At 44.6% G+C, this 17,133-nt stretch overlaps 1 protein-coding gene across 12 annotated transcripts in view; it reads right to left on the reverse strand.

Moving 5' to 3' along the window:
* LOC142074878 (nipped-B-like protein) overlaps nucleotides 1–17,133 on the reverse strand; it is a 207,820-nt gene that overhangs the window by 70,077 nt on the left and 120,610 nt on the right. Inside the window, exon 1 of one of the 12 annotated variants that reach the window (XM_075135809.1) lies at nucleotides 9,118–9,227. The exons of 10 other annotated variants lie outside the window; for them this stretch is intronic. In XM_075135809.1, coding sequence (XP_074991910.1) covers nucleotides 9,118–9,142 — 25 coding nt within the window. In that variant the 5' untranslated portion in view covers nucleotides 9,143–9,227. Of the gene's footprint in view, nucleotides 1–8,750; nucleotides 8,782–9,117; nucleotides 9,228–17,133 lie in introns of those variants that run through there. One more of the 12 variants, XM_075135806.1, reaches the window with a different exon arrangement.

The raw sequence follows: 17,133 nt of genomic DNA on the forward strand, positions 1-17,133 counted from the left end.
GGCCCCAAAACTGAGCCTTGGGGAACACCGCTCATGACTGGCTGCCATCTGGATTTAACTCCGTTCACCACAACTCTCTGGGCTCGGCCGTCCAGCCAGTTTTTTACCCAGCGAAGAGTGTACCTGTCTAAGCCGTGAGCCGCCAGCTTCTCTAGGAGAATGCTGTGGGAGACAGTGTCAAAGGCTTTACTGAAGTCCAGGTAGACCACATCCACAGCCTTTCCCTCATCCACTAGGCGGGTCACCTGGTCATAGAAGGAGATCAGGTTGGTCAAGCAGGACCTGCCTTCCATGAACCCGTGCTGGCTGGGCCTGATCCCCTGGTTGTCCCGGACATGGCTCGTGAGAGCCCTCAAAACGAACCGCTCCATAATCTTCCCCGGCACCGAGGTCAGGCTGACTGGCCTGTAGTTCCCCGGATCCTCCTTCCAGCCCTTCTTGTAGATGGGCGTCACATTGGCAAGCTTCCAGTCGTCCGGGACCTCCCCTGTTAACCAGGACTGCTGATAAATGATGGAGAGTGGCTTGGCAAGCTCCTCTGCCAGCTCCCTCAGTACCCTCGGGTGGATCCCATTCGACTAACCAGGTGGCCTTTGATAAATGTGTGTCCCAATGTTTGAATGTCCCACCACCCATTGCTCTCAGCGTAGTCTTTAGCAGCCCATTGTATCGTTTGATTTTCCCAGAGGCTGGTGCATGGTAGGGGATGTGATAGACCCACTCAATGCCATGCTCTTTGGCCCAGGTGTCTATGAGGGTGTTTCGGAAATGAGTCCCGTTGTCTGACTCAATTCTTTCTGGGGTGCCATGTCGCCATAGGACTTGCTTTTCAAGGCCCAGGATGGTGTTCCGGGCAGTGGCATGGGGCACAGGATATGTTTCCAGCCATCCGGTGGTTGCTTCCACCATGGTGAGCACATAGCGCTTGCCGTGTCGGGTTTGTGGGAGTGTGATATAATCAATCTGCCAGGCCTCCCCATATTTATACTTCAACCATCGTCCTCCATACCAAAGAGGCTTTACTCGCTTGGCTTGTTTGATTGCAGCGCACGTTTCACATTCGTGAATAACCTGTGCAATAGCGTCCATGGTTAAGTCCACCCCTCGATCACGAGCCCATCTATATGTTGCATCTCTTCCTTGATGGCCTGACGCGTCATGGGCCCACCGAGCTATAAATAGTTCACCCTTATGTTGCCAGTCCAAATCCACCTGAGCCACTTCAATCTTAGCAGCCTGGTCCACCTGCTCGTTATTTTGATGTTCCTCAGTAGCCCGACTCTTGGGTACGTGAGCATCTATGTGACGTACTTTTACAGTCAGGTTCTCTACCCAGGCAGCAATATCTTGCCACAACGCGGCAGCCCAGATGGGTTTACCTCTGCACTGCCAGTTGTTCTGCTTCCACTGCTGCAACCACCCCCACAGGGCATTTGCCACCATCCATGAGTCAGTATAGAGATAAAGTACTGGCCATTTTTCTCGTTCAGCGATGTCCAAGGCCAGCTGGATGGCTTTTACCTCTGCAAACTGGCTCGATTCACCTTCTCCTTCAGCAGTTTCTGCAACTTGGCATATAGGACTCCATACAGCAGCTTTCCATCTCCGATGTTTTCCCACAAGGCGACAGGACCCATCAGTGAACAGGGCATATTGCTTCTCATTTTCTGGTAGTTTATTATACAGTGTGGCTTCTTCAGCACGTGTCACCTCCTCCTCTGGGGATATGCCAAAATCTTTGCCTTCTGGCCAGTTCGTGATCACCTCCAAGATTCCTGGGCGACTGGGGTTTCCTATTCGGGCCCGTTGTGTGATCAGCGCGACCCACTTACTCCACGTAGCATCGGTTGCATGATGTGTAGAGGGGACCCTCCCTTTGAACATCCAGCCCAGCACCGGCAGTCGGGGTGCCAGGAGGAGCTGTGCTTCAGTACCAACCACTTCCGAAGCAGCTTGAACCCCTTCATATGCTGCCAATATCTCCTTCTCAGTTGGAGTGTAGCGGGCCTCGGATCCTCTGTATCCCCGACTCCAGAACCCTAAGGGTCGACCTCGAGTCTCCCCTGGTGCTTTCTGCCAGAGGGTCCAGGTAGGACCATTCTCCCTGGCTGCGGTGTAGAGCACATTCTTCACATCTTGTCCTGCCCGGACTGGCCCAAGGGCTACTGCATGAACTATCTCCTGTTTAATTTGTTCAAAGGCTTGTCGTTGCTCAGGGCCCCATTTGAAGTCGTTCTTCTTCCTGGTCACGTGATAGAGAGGGCTTACGATCTGACTGTAATTTGGAATATGCATTCTCCAAAAACCCACAACGCCTAAGAAAGCTTGCGTTTCCTTTTTGTTAGTTGGTGGAGACATGGCTGTTATTTTATTGATCACATCTGTTGGGATCTGAAGACGTCCATCTTGCCATTTTATTCCTAAAAACTGGATCTCCTGTGCAGGTCCCTTGACCTTACTTTGTTTTATGGCAAAACCAGATTTCAGAAGGATTTGAATTATTTTCTTCCCTTTCTCAAAAACTTCTTCTGCTGTGTTGCCCCATACGATGATGTCGTCAATGTACTGCAGGTGTTCTGGAGCCTCACCCTGTTCCAGTGCAGTGTGGATCAGTCCATGGCAAATGGTAGGGCTGTGTTTCCAGCCTTGGGGCAGTCGGTTCCAGGTGTACTGGACGCCCCTCCAAGTGAAAGCAAACTGTGGCCTGCACTCTGCCGCCAAAGGGATGGAGAAGGCGGCATTAGCAATGTCAATTGTGGCGTACCACTTGGCTGCCTTCGACTCCAGTTCGTATTGAAGTTCCAGCATGTCCGGCAGGGCAGCACTCAGTGGCGGCGTGACTTCGTTCAGGCCACGGTAGTCTACTGTTAGTCTCCACTCTCCATTAGACTTTCGCACTGGCCATATGGGACTGTTGAAGGGTGAGCGAGTCTTGCTGATCACTCCTTGGCTCTCCAGTCGACGAATCAGCTCATGGATGGGGATCAGAGAGTCTCGGTTGGTGCAGTATTGCCGCCAGTGCACTGTTGTGGTAGCGATTGGTACCTGTTGTTCTTCAACCCTCAGCAACCCCACAACAGAAGGATCCTGTGAGAGACCGGGCAAGGTGGACAGCTGTTTAATTTCCTCCGTCTCCAGGGCAGCTATACCAAAAGCCCACCGGTACCCTTTTGGGTCCTTGAAATACCATCTCCTGAGGTAGTCTATGCCAAGGATGCACGGAGCCTCTGGGCCAGTCACAATGAGGTGCTTCTGCCACTCATTCCCAGTCAGGCTCACTTCGGCCTCCAATACAGTTAACTCTTGGGATCCCCCTGTCACTCCAGAAATACAAATGGGTTCTGCCCCTTTATAGCTTGATGGCATCAGGGTACACTGTGCACCGGTGCCTACGAGAGCCTTATACTCCTGTGGGTCTGATGTGCCAGGCCATCGAATCCACACAGTCCAGTAAACCCGGTTGTCCCTTTCCTCCACCTGGCTGGAGGCAGGGCCCCTCTAGTTCTGGTCATAGTATCCATCTCTCACTTCTTGCAAACGCGAGTCAAGAATTTCTTCATCGCAATTACAATCCAAAGTAAGATCAGCCCTTCTACTCTGTCTGGGGAACTGTTCACTGGAAACTGGACCGTCGTGAGACAGGTTTTTCCTGACAACTGGAGCAGCATTTTTCCTGGGAGAACCCCCTTGTGTGATTGTTTTTCCTTGCAACTCACGTACACGTGCCTCTAGGATGAAGGTAGGTTTTCCATCCCACTGCCTCATGTCCTCTCCGTGGTCACGCAGGTAAAACCACAGGGTGTCCCGTGGTGTGTACTTTCTATATCCTCTCTCTTGAGGAGAAAAACGCTGACTCCTAATGGCTGAGATACTGGTCCGTACAGGTGGAGAATAAGACATATCCTCTTTGAGTTGCTGGACCTCCCGGGACAGTTTCTCCACAGCCGAGACAAGGGAGGAGGAGATAGTTTCTTCAAAGTCCCGAAGTCTGCTAACCACCTCATCCACCGTTGGTGCTTCTTCCTCTTTCCAGCACAGTACTGCCAACGAACTGGCGTACGATGCTGGTGCGCTCCGTACCAACTTCCGCCACATGGGTCGGGTGCACTGGACGTCATCTGGATCTTTGGGTGTTCGGGCGTCATCCAGGTCACTATAAACCACCTCCAGCACGCCTAGTTCTCTCAGGTACTGGATACCTCTCTCCATAGTGGTCCATTTGCCTGGGCGATATATAACATCTTCCTTGAAGGGATACCTTTCCTTTACGCCTGACAGCAGTCGCCTCTAGAGGCTGAGGACCTGTGTCCCTTTTCCAATTGCTTTGTCAATACCTGCTTCCCTAGCAAGGGATCCCAGCTGTTTGGCCTCCTTCCCCTCTAATTCCAGGCTACTGGCCCCATTATCCCAGCATCGGAGCAGCCAGGTAACAATATGCTCGCCTGGACGATGGCCGAAATCTTTCCGCATATCTCGCAACTCATTCAGGGATAAGGATCGGGTGGTTTCCGTCTCGTTTATGAGTTCTTCCTCTTCCTCCTCCCCTCCTCGTGATGGCCCTGGTTTTCCATCATCCTTTTCTACACGACCTGACTTCCGCTTCAAAGATTTCTTCTTCTGTACAGGGGCGACGGATACCAGCGACGGTTGGTCCTCTGGTTCAGCTGTAGTACCCGTCGCGAGGGTTTGGGTAGCTGCAGTGCCTGTCGCGGGGGTTGGAGTATTTGTAGTGACTGTTGCCGGGGTTTGAGTGGCTGCAGTGCCTGTCGCGGGGGTTGGAGTAACTGTAGTGACTGTTGCCGGGGTCTGAGTAGCCATAGTGGTTGTTGTGGGGGTTGAAGTAGCCACGGTGCCTGTCGCAGGGGTTTGAGTAGCCACAGTGGTTGCCGTGCGGGTTGAAGGAGCTACAGTGCCTGTCGTGGGGGTTTGAGTAGTCACTGTATCTGTTGCTGGGGTTGATCTCTGGACAGTATTCCTGAATAGTTGTTTAACTCTAAACAAGGCCTGAACCACATTCAGGAGACATAGCAATATGATCATGCTTGTTTGAACATCCCAAGGATATTCAAAATTCTCAGGGAATATTGTGGACGTCTTCATGAAGAGGATAGAAGAAAAAGGAGTTTCTGAAGATATGGAAGGGAAGGTGAACAAGTGGGAGAAAGTGTCCCATCCTGTCTCCCCCCTAAATTCATCCTCTGAGGTGAAGACGTAAGAAGTGTAATTATTAATAGTTTCCAAAAGATAGCTCCCAAAGAACAGGAATGATGGCAGTGCTGAGTACAGGCTCGTGACCAATAATTTTATCATAACATAAAGCCAGGTCACACAGTATAGCAAAGCAATGACCTTAATCCATTTCCCAGAGATGACCAACCCCACATAAAAACTGATAATCAGCAGTATAGACAGCCAGTAAGGTGCTATATACCACAACTGCAAGAACAGATCCAAAAACTCTGAGAGCAAATAAATCAACATTGTGAACATCGAGTACTAAACTGATATAATGAATGCTTATAACAAATTTGTTTTAACCCGTTCAGGTCAGATGTGTCGTTATCTCAACCCTTCGAGCCCCACGTTGGGCGCCAAAAAGGACTGTCGTGGTTTAACCTGGCAGGCAGCCAAATACCACACAGCCGCTCACTCACTCCCCCCACCCCCAGCGGGACGGGGAGAGAATCGGAAGGGTAAGAGTGAGAAAAACTCGTGGGTTGAGATAAAGAGAGTTTAATAGAACAGGGAAAAAAAAAAGGGAAAATAATAATGATAATGATAATGATAGAATATACAAAATGAGTGATGCACAGTGCAATTGCTCACCACCCGCGCTGACCGATAACCAAGTAGCGATCGGTACTTCCTGGATCACGCCTACCCTTCATATACTGAGCATGACGTCACATGGTATGGAATACCCCATTGGCCAGCTGGGCTGGCTGTCCTGATTATGTTCCCTCCCATCTTGTGTACCTAGCTCAGTCAGTAGGCACGGGAGCTGTCCTTGGACTAGGAGGGCACTTAGCAACAACTGAAAACATCAGTGTGTTATCAACATTCTCCTCCTACTAAATCCAAAACACAGCACTAGGAAGAAATTTAACCCTATCCCAGCCGAAACCAGGACAGCCCCATAGACTTGTGAATGTCCAGGAGGCATAGCAGGTCGTTAACTTCTTCCTCATGGATTATGGGGGGTGTATCCTGCTCACCATCCCTGTCTTCCAGCTCAGGGGGCTGAGTACCCTGAGGGTAACTGCTGTGACTATTAAAGACTGAGGCAAAGAAGGCGTTAAGTACCTCAGCCTTATCCTCATACTTGGTGGCAATGTTCCCCCCCCCCCCGCATCCAATAAAGGATGGAGAGTCTCCTTGGCTCTCTTTTTGTCATTAATATATTTGTAAAAACATTTTTTGTTGTCTCTCACGACAGTGGCCAGGTTGAGTTCTAGCTGGTCTTTTGCCTTTCTAATTTCCACCCTGCACGACCTAACGAGATCCCTGTACTCTTCCTGAGTTGCCTGCCCCTTCTTCCAAAGGTGATAAACTCTCCTTTTTTTCCTGAGTCCCAGCCAGAGCTCCCCATTCAGCCAGGCCGGTCGTCTTCCCCGCTTGTTCTTCTTAAGGCACATGGGGACAGCCTGCTCCTGCGCCTTTAAGACTTCCTTCTTGAAGAACGTCCAGCCTTCCTGGACCCCTTTGCCCTTCAGGACTGTCTCCCAAGGGACCCTCTCGACCAGTGTCCTGAGCAGGCCAAAGTCCACCCTCCGGAAGTCCATGGTAGCAGTTTTGCTGGCCCCCCTCCTTACTTCACCAAGTATTGAGAATTCTATCATTTCATGGTCACTAAGCCCAACACGGCCTCCGACCACCACATCTCCCACCAGTCCTTCTCTGTTTGTGAACAGCAGCCAAGCGAGGCACCTCCCCTGGTAGGCTCCCTTACCAGCTGCGTCAGGAAGTTATCTTCCACACACTCCAGGAACCTCCTCGACTGTTTCCTCTCTGCCGTGTGGTATTTCCAGCAGACGTCTGGAAAGTTGAAGTCCCCCACGAGAACAAGGGCTAGCGACTGTGAGACTTCTGCCAGCCTCTGGTAGAATATTTCGTCTGCCTCCTCGTCCTGGCTAGGTGGTCTATAACAGACTCCCAGCAGGATATCTGCCTTGTTGGCCTTCCCCCTCATCCTTACCCACAAGCACTCGACCTTGTCATCACTACCATTGAGCTCTAGACAGTCAAAGTACTCCCTAACACACAGGGCTACCCCACCGCCTCTCCTTCCTCGCCTGTCCCTTCTGAAGAGCTTATAGCCACCCATTGCAGCACTCCAGTCGTGAGACTTATCCCACCACGTTTCCATGATGGCGACTAAGTCATAGCTATTCCACTGCACAATGGCTTCCAGCTCCTCCTGTTTGCCGCCCATGCTGCGTGCATTGGTGTAGATGCACTTGAGCTGGGCTATCGATTTCACCCCCGACATTGGCGTGCCGCCCCTAGGCTCTTCTCTAGTGAGCCTGGTTTTATCCCCTTCCCCCTTTGAACCTAGTTTAAATCCCTCTCGATGAGCCCCGCCAACTCATACGCGAGAATCCTTTTCCCCCTGTGAGACAGCTGAACTCCATCCGTGGCCAGCAGGCCCGGTGCCGTGTAAACCTCCCCATGATCAAAGAAGCCAAAATTCTGCCGATGGCACCAGCCCCTGAGCCACGTGTTGATCCGATGAGTTTTCCTGTTCCCTTCAGTATTCCTCCCTGCCACTGAAGGGATCGAGGAAAACACTACCTGTGCTCCCGATCCTTCCACCAGTCGCCCCAGTGCCCTGAAGTCCCTTTTGATCACTTCGGGACTTCTCTCTGCAACCTCCTCACTGCCAGCCTGTATAACCAATAGCAGGTAGCAATCGGAGGGCTGTACCAGACCGGGGAGCTTCCTAGTAATGTTCTAGGGAGGCAGCAGACTTCCCTGTGGGATGGGACTGGCCGGCAAATTGGGCCCTCCGTCCCCCTCAGAAGGGAATCACCTATGACAATTACCCTCCTTTTTTTCTTAGCAGAGGCAGTCGTAATGCATGGAGCTGACTGACTCGGCTCGGGCAACCCCCTGGATGGGCCTTCATCTACATCCTCATTTGTCTGGCCCTCAAGTTCCAGGGCCCCATATCTGTTGTGTAAGGGCAACTGGGAAGGTTGAGGTGAGGGAGGCCGGGCGGGGATTCGCCTGGCGTGCCGAGAAGGGACCTTTGTCCATTCCCCTCTGTTGCCTGGGTCCCCTCCTTCTGCCTGGTGGCAAGAGGGCAGGGGATCCTCCGCTTCTTGTGGAGCCTCCATGTGCTGCCCTTGCCTCAGGGACGGTAGGGTGCGGCTCCACCAATCTATCTCCCTCTCGCACTCCCTGATACTCCTTAACCTCTCCACTTCCTCCTTCAGCTCTGCCACCAGGCTGAGCAGATCATCCACGTGGTCATACCACACACAGGCGTTGTCTCTGCTGCCCTCCTGTACAAGTGACAGGCTCAGGCACTCCCTGCAGCCGGAGACCTGGACAGATGTAGAGAGCGTTTCATTGTCCATTGCATCAGCTTAAGGCACTAGTGAAGATGGTTTGCATTAATCTACCAGACTGAACAAGTCAGCTAAGAGCTAAGCAAATGTTTCCTTCTGCTACCCCTACTATAGGAGCAAGGCAAATGGCCAGGAGCTGTGATGCCTTAAACTGCTGTAGCTGGATCAACCAAAACTCACCTTTCAGAGCCCTCATGCTGAGGGCTCCAAGATTAAACAACCAAAACAATTCAGGTAGGACCAATTTTCTCTCTTGAACTTCCATAACTGACCAGGTTCAAAATGCTGCTCTTCATCATCATCCAAAACGTCAAATTGTAAGTTGAGAACATATAAATAGATGATCACATCACAACTTGGCATATTCCCTCTAAATACAGAGCTCTTCTGATGCATCTTCTTGATTTCTCTTGACAACCGAGTACTGATGTTTTAGTAAGTTATAACCACAACCTGTTGACATCTTATCTGAGAAGAAAGGGATGCCTTCAAAGTTTTCTTTTCCTAAACGACAAGGTGATTGCAGACAGAGTTACAGATTACTCACAGATTTCTTCATATTTCCAGTGCATCCTGATGGCGATCCTCAGAACTAGACTTGATCATTACTGTTTTGCCTCTATGAGATTTCTGGATCTAGGATAAAAAAGCTGGCCCAAGTATATAAAATATCAGGTTGAACTAGGGCATTAAAGGTAGGATGAGTACATAGTACCACTATCTTCATTGAGCATAATGGAAAAACTCCACTGAATGAGCACAAAAACTTTTTAGGTTGCCATCATAGCTGCAGAAATATGAAAGGTGAAAAACACCATTGGGCTTCGAGGGCTTTATCAAATCTTGAACTCACTTTGAACTCTATATCAAGAAAGTATCAGAGAAGTGAGGAGAGTAATTAACCTCTGAAAACAGATGTCTTCAGGTCTTCTCTTTTACAATCAAATATATGCAAGTTTGCATAAATCTGCCTTGTTAAGGCATGAGTCCCAAGACCCCTTATAGGGTCTTAACGAACAGATGAACTTAGGAACTTTTACAATATCCATTCAAATATACTTCATATCCTTCAAGGCATCAGTATCCAAGCTTCGTCCACTTCATTCCTTAGATAGTAGAATTTCTTTTTATTATTAGGATCTAGGACTTTGCCAAAATATCAGACTAATATTTTTCTTTCAAATCCTGCAGACCTAGGTTCAAAGCTTGCCACAGTTCTGAACAGGTAGGCTCACAAGCTCTTGAGACCAATAAAGTGTGATCAGGATCTTTTTGCTTCACTCTTTTTAACAGTTTTCGTAATAAAAGGAATATGTAGTAAGCCACAGAAGAGCTTTCTGACTTTATTAGAGATCAGGTATCCAAGTTTGTTGTTTTCAGATTATTTTCTTTTTAGAAACATTATTCATTCCTCCCTCCCCCCCCCCCAAGAATGTAGATACATCCAAAACGTATCTACATTTTCTTCAATTCCTTGAACAAATTTATGACAGTTCAGAGTACAGTCTGATCCCAGTTATTCTCCTATGTATGCATTCTTTTGGCTTGGCAAATCTGCATGGATGTTCTCTTTACATTGCAACATTCTCACCAAAAGGCAGTAACTTGGTACTCAAAGCAAGATCATAAACTACCTTATTCTAAAAAAATAGCAGAGATGTTCTGTCAAATTAAATGGGTCACTGTGGTGCAAGAAACAAAATATTACAGGAACCACAAGTTTGAAATGGAAAAAAAGGTTAGCTGGATTTCCAAGTAGTTATGTCTCACCTGTCCTGTTATGAACAGTATTCCTGGAGACAGGTTGTGGCCTTCATCTTTGGAAATATCTGCGTGTCAAAACAATGAGTACTTTCAGATTTAGAAATTAATTAATTACTGCAGAACCTTTGTGCAAAAACACATTGCACTGGAATAACCACAGATACCTTTGAATACATTTCTGCTGAAACTGCAAGTCAATCGTGATTTGAAGAATATCCATCCTGAAAACGGATATACTCGGAAGCTGAGCAAGCGTTAGGGACAGCAGCTGGATGAGGGGAGCTGTATTAAAGAAGTATCTCCATTCTTCCATTTAATCTGAAAACTTTCCAAAGCAGTGGCCAGAACACCACTAGTGCTGAAGTCTCCGATGTTACTGCTTTCTTGCAAACCCGATGATTGTCTTAAGTCCCAGATTAAACTCTTTCAACAAATGAGTATAATAGGATGATAGCCTAAAAACTTCTAGAACTGCTTGTCCTAGCAAACTGAAATGGGCCTTTTGTAAATACCTGTGAAAAGGTAATAAGTCTAAATAAGAACCACATGCATGGTTGCTGAGCTTTGTTTTAGCAGAATGGTAACACTCCACTCTATTAATACTGTTTGGTAGACTTTAAAATCCAGAGATTTCTGAATGATCTTGAATGATCTTGAAGACACAACAGATAAATTACCACTTCCCCATTTACACCTTGTGAGGAATTCAGTTGGAGACTTCATATCCAAGATGGTTAAATGTGAATGTACTCCTCTTCAGAACCACAAAGAAGATTGATCCTCTAATGCTGAATTCTGGATGAACCATTTTGATGACTCCAGTACAAACTTTCTTTTTTTAAAGCATAACAATTAAGAGTTTAATATTTTAAAGCTCTAACACTCTTCAAAGATTATTGGGATATGCCTCCACTCATTTGAAATACCACTTATTTGCATTATTTAAATCAGCAATGAATAAATTTATACCAAATATACCAGTCCTAAGCAGTTATTACTTATTGTCAAACCTTCCATTTTTGAACAACATCAAAGACAAGTCAGCCAGAGGCCAATTACAAGCTTATCTTATTTAAGCTAACAGTCAAGACTAGGAATTTTCGACAAATAACACATAACCATACACCTAAATAACAAATCTATGTTTACTGACAACTGTTTTCTTTTCCTAGTTATTTTTCACAGATCTCTTCGAAGCTGTCCAAGCGCCGTCCCCCCCAACCAACAGTGTTGTGTAGACCACAAGAATCTAAATCAATCAATATAATCCAGATACAAGGAAGATTTAAAATTACTTTAATGGTACTGATGGATGACCTATCAATGGAGTAAGGGCAAATATCCATTCTTATCTTTCTACTCTTCCATGAACGTTCAGCATTACTGGCCATGAGAATTTGCACTCACCTGACCTCCCCCCAAAACCATATTCCAATAAGCAAAGAATTAAACAACCCAAGAGACCCCTTCCTATCAGTAGAAGAGATTCCCACAGCACTAGCTCCTCCCCTTGAAGGAGAGACTCAGCAAACATAGGTCAAAAATTTTAGTCTCACTGCTTGCTCCCTTACAGAAGAAACTAAGAAAGTACAGTCATTATCCTGGTATAGGAAGCTTTATAGAACAGAACATAATTTCAAAGTCTCCAAAGTAGAGACCAGAGGGCTTCCAGCTGCTGCAGTTCAGGGGAAGGGATTTCTGAGAATCTGAACAGAAACAGCTGCTAATTTTTAGCAATCTGTTGAGAGACTTTATCAAACTTCTGGTCACTATGCAAAAAAGAAAGCCCATCAGGAGGGATGTCCAAACTCATTCAGAAAAAAAAAAACAACAAAAAAACCCAAACAACAACCCCCCCCCAAAAAAACCAAACAACCAAAAACCCCCAAAGACTATAGGAGTCTCTGACATGCCTTAGGGTGTAGCAGAATTCAGAATCTTCATTTTGGTAAAGTTCTGCTTGTTTTCTTAAATATGACAATAACGTAATCAGCATAACTGGAGAATGAAATATGATCTTATGAATTTTTCTACTTAAGGATGTTTGGTAACTCATTATTCCCTGTCAACTATAGTAATACAAAAGAAATATTACACTAGAAAATAACAAGAACTGAACTACAGCAAATTATAATCAAGCATCTCCACTTGTTTAGAGACTGGAAGCTGTAATTTAACCTCCCTGAATTTAGTAATAAGCAAATGACTTTGAAATTTATTGGTGAACACTTTTAATCTCCCTTCCAGATGTTGATTCCATTTTGACATCATACCTTGCATTCAAAAATATCTTCAATTAACTAGATCCAGTAACATTTATATGGGATGATAATGAAAAAAAGTCTGTGTCATCTTAGGTTGATGTTGGAGTGAACTTAGTGACTATGAACTATAGAAATGCTGGGCTTAAACTGTTAATAAGCTTTATTAATTATACATGCCGTTTCTTCATCAAGATTTAAATCCATTATAGAGAAGTGACTGTCCCAGAACAAAATAAAGTCATTACTGGGTAAGTAATATTATAAATCCTCCCATCCATTTATCAGGTACAATCAAGGGCATATGCCACATGCAAATTATATTTAATTTTCTAATCTTAGTTTATGCTACAGATAAAAATAAAATACACTTCTTACCAAACTTCCGGGTTTTATTTATTTTCTACACCTGCTTACAAGAGCAGGTTTCTGCACTACCCTACATAAAGCACAACCTGGGATAAACATGGGAATTTGCTTTCATGTTACACAAAAGCACCAAAAGAAAGTAAACACCATTAAAAAATGCCTCTACTTTTTTTTTTAAACATGTTTTTCACTCAATCAGTATTTCTTTCTTTAAAAAAATATAAAAGAAAGTAATTTTTCCTAGATAGATGGAAACATTACAACACTTCATTGCAATTTCTCTAGATAGAAGAGGAATTTCTTCCCCTTACTTTTCTTAAAACATGTCTGAACACAAAACAAGAAAAGTCTCTCATCTATAGGAACCGGACGTTGCAAACCTGCTTTTTCTTGGGAAAGCTACATGAGGTGCCAGTTTCATCCATTACATAACACTACAAAATGCAGACCTAATGAAAGTTTGTATACACAAAATACATGATACCCGATTCTCACATTGTCCTACTACATAGAGACACAATCATAGAATCATAGAATCATACAGGTTGGAAAAGACCTCTAAGATCATCGTGTCCAACCGTCAACCCAACACACCATGTCCACTAAACCATGTCCCTAAGGGCCTCATCTACACGTCTTTTAAATACCTCCAGGGATGGTGACTCCACCACTTCCCTGGGCAGCCTGTTCCAAGGCCTGACCACTCTTTCAGTAAAGAAATTTCTCCTAATGTCCAATCTAAACCTCCCTTGGTGCAACTTGAGGCCATTTCCTCTTGTCCTATCGCTAGTTACTTGGCAGAAGAGACCAACACCCACCTCGCTACAACCTCCTTTCAGGTAGTTGTAGAGCGCGATGAGGTCTCCCCTCAGCCTCCTCTTCTCCAGGCTAAACAACCCCAGTTCCCTCAGCCGCTCCTCATAAGGCTTGTGCTCCAGGCCCTTCACCAGCTTCGTTGCCCTCCTCTGGACACACTCCAGCACCTCCATGTCCTTCTTGTAGTGAGGGGCCCAAAACGGAACACAGTATTCGAGGTGCGGCCTCACCAGTGCCGAGTACAGGGGCACGATCACCTCCCTACTCCTGCTGGCCACACTATTCCTAATACAGGCCAGGATGCCGTTGGCCTTCTTGGCCACCTGAGCACACTGCCGGCTCATGTTCAGCCGACTATCAATCAGCACCCCCAGGTCCTTTTCCTCTGGGAAATATTATACATATAAAATATTATATTTTACACTGTCTCATTTCATCTTCTGGTATTAGTGACTGTAATCTTCTGCAAGATTACTATACAAATGACTACACTCGTATCTCCATTTTTAAGTAAATAAAACCCCTATAACATATTTTTGGAAATGAATGGTAATATACTGGTTATAATTACACGTTCTGTCATTTCATTCATCGGCTACATAAAATTAGATGTAAACAAACTATTAATTCTTAATAGAGTTCTGTTAGTCTCCTCTTTGGGGGACTTTTGGGGGAAGATGGGTAATAGGGAGAAAGGGAAAGGAGCTGGATAAGAACTTAAAAGGTAAGAGAAAAAGTTTACTTACCTATAACTGTAGTTTTGAGTTTTGCTCCGGCAGATTCACACTCTTGGGATGTGTGTGTCTGCTGCTATGGGCTTGGAATGAACTAAAAAAAGAAGGGCCCACAGCAGGCATCCAAATGCCCCCTAAGTGATCCAATTATTGGAAATAAAGTTATTAAAGCTCCCCTTCTTCCTAATTCAAAGTATCTACAGTAAGATTCCAAAATGGGTAAAATGGATCCTCAGAGGTAAAATATATAGGGGAAAAAAACCCACAGAAACTAGTAGGTTTGTCTCATTTAAAAAATGCTTCTAATGCTTTTAAGTTTAAAAAAAAATATTTATTAGCCTCCCAATGAAATGGTTAGTGATTAATGATTTCATGAATCTTCTCACAAACTCCAGAGAACAGTGCCTTTTACAAGTAAAAGTAGAACTCCTTAATCTGTTAAGACAGCTGCATTATATAAAAGTATCTTTGAAGTAGCCTAAAATCTAACAGTGAACACACAATACTATATATGGAAGAGCTCAAATTAAAATTTAGCAAATCTGAATAAAATAAAAAACTAAAGCAATTTGAAAAAGAGTCTCTGAAAAAAGATGGGTTGCTTTCTGTTTTTTCAAGTAATTTTCAAGGTTATCTTCCCTTTTCCCCTTTCTAGAAGACTCAGAGCTCCTTTTAACATTAATATCTTAAATATTTTTGATTCACAGTATTTGGGGTCTTTAGAAAAGCATGAAAAATCTTGAGATAGAAACCTTGACCCTGAAAATTAATTCAGTAGCAGGTCTAAATCTTGAAGAACAAGAAGAACTTAATGTAATGTTCTGGGAAAGGTTTAGACTGAAAGTGACTGACTAGCTTTGAACTACTTGACTATAAACAAAAATAACCCACTTGTATAAGAACAGTGGCAAAGCACGAGTTAATGCAAAGAACTGAGGTTACCAAAATGAAATTTCTCCCTTAACAACCCCCCTCAAGGAAAAAAAGATTCCTGAGAAGAACAGAAATTCCTGGGACATAATTTTCTAAAACTCCACAGGATTTCCTGTACTTTCTTGGAGTAGTCAACTTCAGAATGTGAACTAAGCACAGCTCCAGTTAAGTGAACAAAATAGGTTCAGAATATGGACCTCTACTTGTTTTGAAAGCATTCAAGAGCACCGAGTAGTACAGGAAATGTGACTACTGACAGTGATTAGAAGAAAGCATGCGTGAAGCTTCATTATTTCTAATTTCTTTAGAAAGGTATCCTGATGTACCTAAGCAGAGGATGGTTCACTTGTTGACGACTGTTGTGGAAAAAGATAATCCCTTTCTGTATTAACCCTTCCGAATCACTTTTTTTCAACTCAAATAATCTGAGTCTTGATAAACAATAGCTGGATCTCTCTGTGATATTACACATCCTTTCAAAAGAGAAGATATGATCTAGTATTGATTGACAACTTGTATCTGATGAGGGTATAGAGGCCATTGTGAGGGAGGCAATGGGGACTGAAAACCTGAGGCTTGTCATGTTCCATGGACTTGTTTGTTTGTTCTGAGGCTATTAAACATAATAGATGTATTAGAATGTAACTTTCAGTGCTGAGTGCCTTAATCTCCAAATTCTCCAATTATTCCTTTCATTAACAGATACAGACAAATTACTTGCAAAATTAATCAATACAGAGAGACTTCCTTGATGGAAAAAGTAGGAAGAGGAGATGGACTCTTGTCCTTCCACACAGAGGACAAGGACGAAACCAACTTTTTCAAATTTTGCACCTCTCTATCATGATGAAAAGACCATATAATCCACTTAATCCAAATAGACCAAAAGGATAGAATTATAAAAACAGAGCTCTGAAAAGCACTCAGATATGGAGGCAAAAGGTCTATATTATAAAAACTCTTCTTATGCATATCTGGATAGACATTAGGTCAAATCTGCTAGATTTTGCATCAGTGATTTTTGCACTAAGAATTCCTTTTTCAGAAAGCAAAAGCATGACAATCAGGTTCCAGAAAGATACACTGCTTTTCAAAGAAGGCGGCACTTCTGCAAAACCCTGTGTTAGTTCCACCTCTGGAATGGAGACTGCCTCCTACTTTGAGAGACTTTGTTTGGTGGAAGCTAAATATTTTAACAGTTTTGTTAGAATTAGGAATTTATTACAGAAAGTACTATAATTTCTAAAGGACTCCAATCTCCATTTCCCACCTGTACCAAACATTATAAAAGGACCTCAGCGTTAAAAAAAAAAAGACCTTAGTATTGCCTTAGGCAAGTGTAGTAGTTGTATAATTTTTAGCAAGAACCCCCCCAAAAAACATCTCTGCCTCTCCTCTGGAATAAACAGTTCCACCGCACTACTGGTTCCCAACCTCAGAAAGAACATGTCATATCCATCCAAAGCCTTACTGTTAAAAAAGAAGCATCTGAAAACCTTTGATGAAGCATAGTACTGTAGAGATTTCATGTCTAAAAAAAGGACAGAAGAGACTGCTAATCTTATATCGAAACTTGTGAGTACAATTCTATTCAAAGTAATTTATGGAAGACAACAACGCGTGCCTACACAGAAAGTGTAGTATGACTGTAATATGTATTCCCATGCCTCAATTACAAAAGCAGCA

This window comes from Calonectris borealis, chromosome W, assembly GCF_964195595.1.
Source record: "Calonectris borealis chromosome W, bCalBor7.hap1.2, whole genome shotgun sequence".
Taxonomy (NCBI): Eukaryota; Metazoa; Chordata; class Aves; order Procellariiformes; family Procellariidae; genus Calonectris; species Calonectris borealis.